The 1,883-nt window shown below is 34.3% G+C and overlaps 1 protein-coding gene across 1 annotated transcript; it reads left to right on the top strand.

Moving 5' to 3' along the window:
- Nucleotides 1–612: 612 nt before the first annotated feature.
- Nucleotides 613–1,454, top strand: LOC148693263 (uncharacterized). The gene has a single exon (XM_088679136.1). It carries the CDS (start codon nucleotides 721–723, stop codon nucleotides 1,288–1,290), a length of 570 nt encoding a protein of 189 aa, XP_088535262.1. The 5' UTR covers nucleotides 613–720; the 3' UTR covers nucleotides 1,291–1,454.
- The last annotated feature ends 429 nt before the right edge of the window (nucleotides 1,455–1,883 follow it).

Genomic DNA, 1,883 nt, shown 5'->3' with positions numbered 1-1,883 from the left:
GGTTGAGGGAGATTTTGGGATCTAAATTCCACCTAAATTGATGTGGTGGCACCACGTGCACCTTAACCTATTGGATGTTCGATCAAACATAATTTAGTAATTGGTATCTTAATCCATGCGTTTCTTCAGCTTCTTCCTCCAACCATTTCTTTGACTGACAGCCCCTCGAGTGCTTGATCAGATAATTACTTCTCTTATAATCAATGAAATGAATAACAACAAATTATTCAAGTGGATTTTGGAGTAGGTGAAAATTGAACATGAGACTTCGAATGTAGAAATAATTTTTTTAATTTGTTAATTACTTGAATTACAAGATATTTGAGCACTTCTTTGAAAAGCATCATAAAAAATATTTATGAAACCTAAAAATATCACACTACTTATTATATTAACTTGAAAAATATACTATACAAAAGCGTTTTTGGTTATCTAGAATTTATTTTGTAAAATATTCCAAACACACACCTATAGGTGTTTGAATAAATTGGAGACCACAGGTGGTAGCTAGTGGGTTTATTATATGATAAGTTGTCTTTGTGCGAATATGCCCATGTTATCATGACTTGCATGCCTAGCTACTTATATAAGGCCTAACTTGTTTATATTTCATATCACTTGCAAATCATTTAGGTCTAATAACTTAAACACAAGTTCTAGACTTCTACTTTGCAATATTCATCATTTCTTAGTTTCTTGCCAATTTGATCTCTTGCCCAAATGGCTTCTTTGGTGCCTGAAAACTGGTCATACACTAATATGGGTATTAACGATAATTTATCGGAATCAGTTGGAGTTGCATCATCAAACATGAGCAATGCCCTACTGATGTCCTTGTTGGAAGAAACACAAGGTAGCGATCAAGACCACGACGAGGAACGGTTAAGCAGCCTGATCCGAGCTCTAGAGGTAGAGCTCGAGCCTACGACGGGTGAAGGTGATGAAATTTTCATGGATAATCTTCATGAATTTGGTGGCATTAACCAAGAGGATCATTTTCAGCCGTTCGATGTTGAATATGTGGATGGTAGGGATTTCCAGGCAACAACCGCACCTGGGTTCGGTTGGATGGATATGGAAAAAGGGTCTTCTTCTTCACTGGGTACTGAGGAGTCAGTTGATCGGTACATGGATGATTCTTGTTTTGATGACATCGATTGCATGTCTAGTTCTGGAGGGTCTCAGTACAATGGCAGCATTATTCCTACAACTAATATTACTCCTTGTGAAGAAGATGGATACCAAAATCTGTGGCAGGAAACATATGTTAATACAAGGATGCATGTTTAATTGAGGCTGATTATTAATTAATTACATGTAGCATTTATTTTATAAATATTTTTCGTGTCAGAAATCAAGTTGTTACTAGTTGAGACGGCCGAGAGAGAACTAGTAGTAGTTACATCAATAATCGATATTGTTATTTGAAGGAAATTACAATCGGCCTTGCCAGAGCACTGACAGTAATTTAATAAAATGTTTTACTTATGTTACCTACAATAACTGAAATTATAAATCTCAAGACTTTCTTGTTGACCCTTTGGATTGGGAAAACCTAAGTGAAGAAGAGACTTTATAAATACCTAAAGAGAGGACAAAGTAGAAATTTCTCTGTGAGGGTTTAACAAGTAGAAATTTCAACTATTTTAAGGCTAAAAATTCATACAAATATAGCAGATTCAAAGTGAAATCATTGTTGCAGATGACTTTTACCATAATGGTGGAAAATAATCATGTATATGCATTCTAATACAGATTTGATCTTCATTGATTACTCTTCCCTTGATAACTAACATTTTAATCGACTATCGTTATGTTTGTGGAAAAAAGAAAAAAAAAAAAAAAAAAGTGAAATCATTGTTAACAACAAATTGATTCCTTAT

This window comes from Pyrus communis, chromosome 11 (assembly GCF_041283825.1).
Source record: "Pyrus communis isolate YQ-2024b chromosome 11, ASM4128382v1, whole genome shotgun sequence".
Lineage (NCBI taxonomy): Eukaryota > Viridiplantae > Streptophyta > Magnoliopsida > Rosales > Rosaceae > Pyrus > Pyrus communis.
This window is presented reverse-complemented; position numbering and strand designations above follow the sequence as displayed.

What these genes read in the sequence shown, in the direction of transcription:
- LOC148693263 (XM_088679136.1), top strand. Translation starts at nt 721, where the DNA reads ATGGCTTCTTTGGTGCCTGAAAACTGGTCATACACTAATATGGGTATT.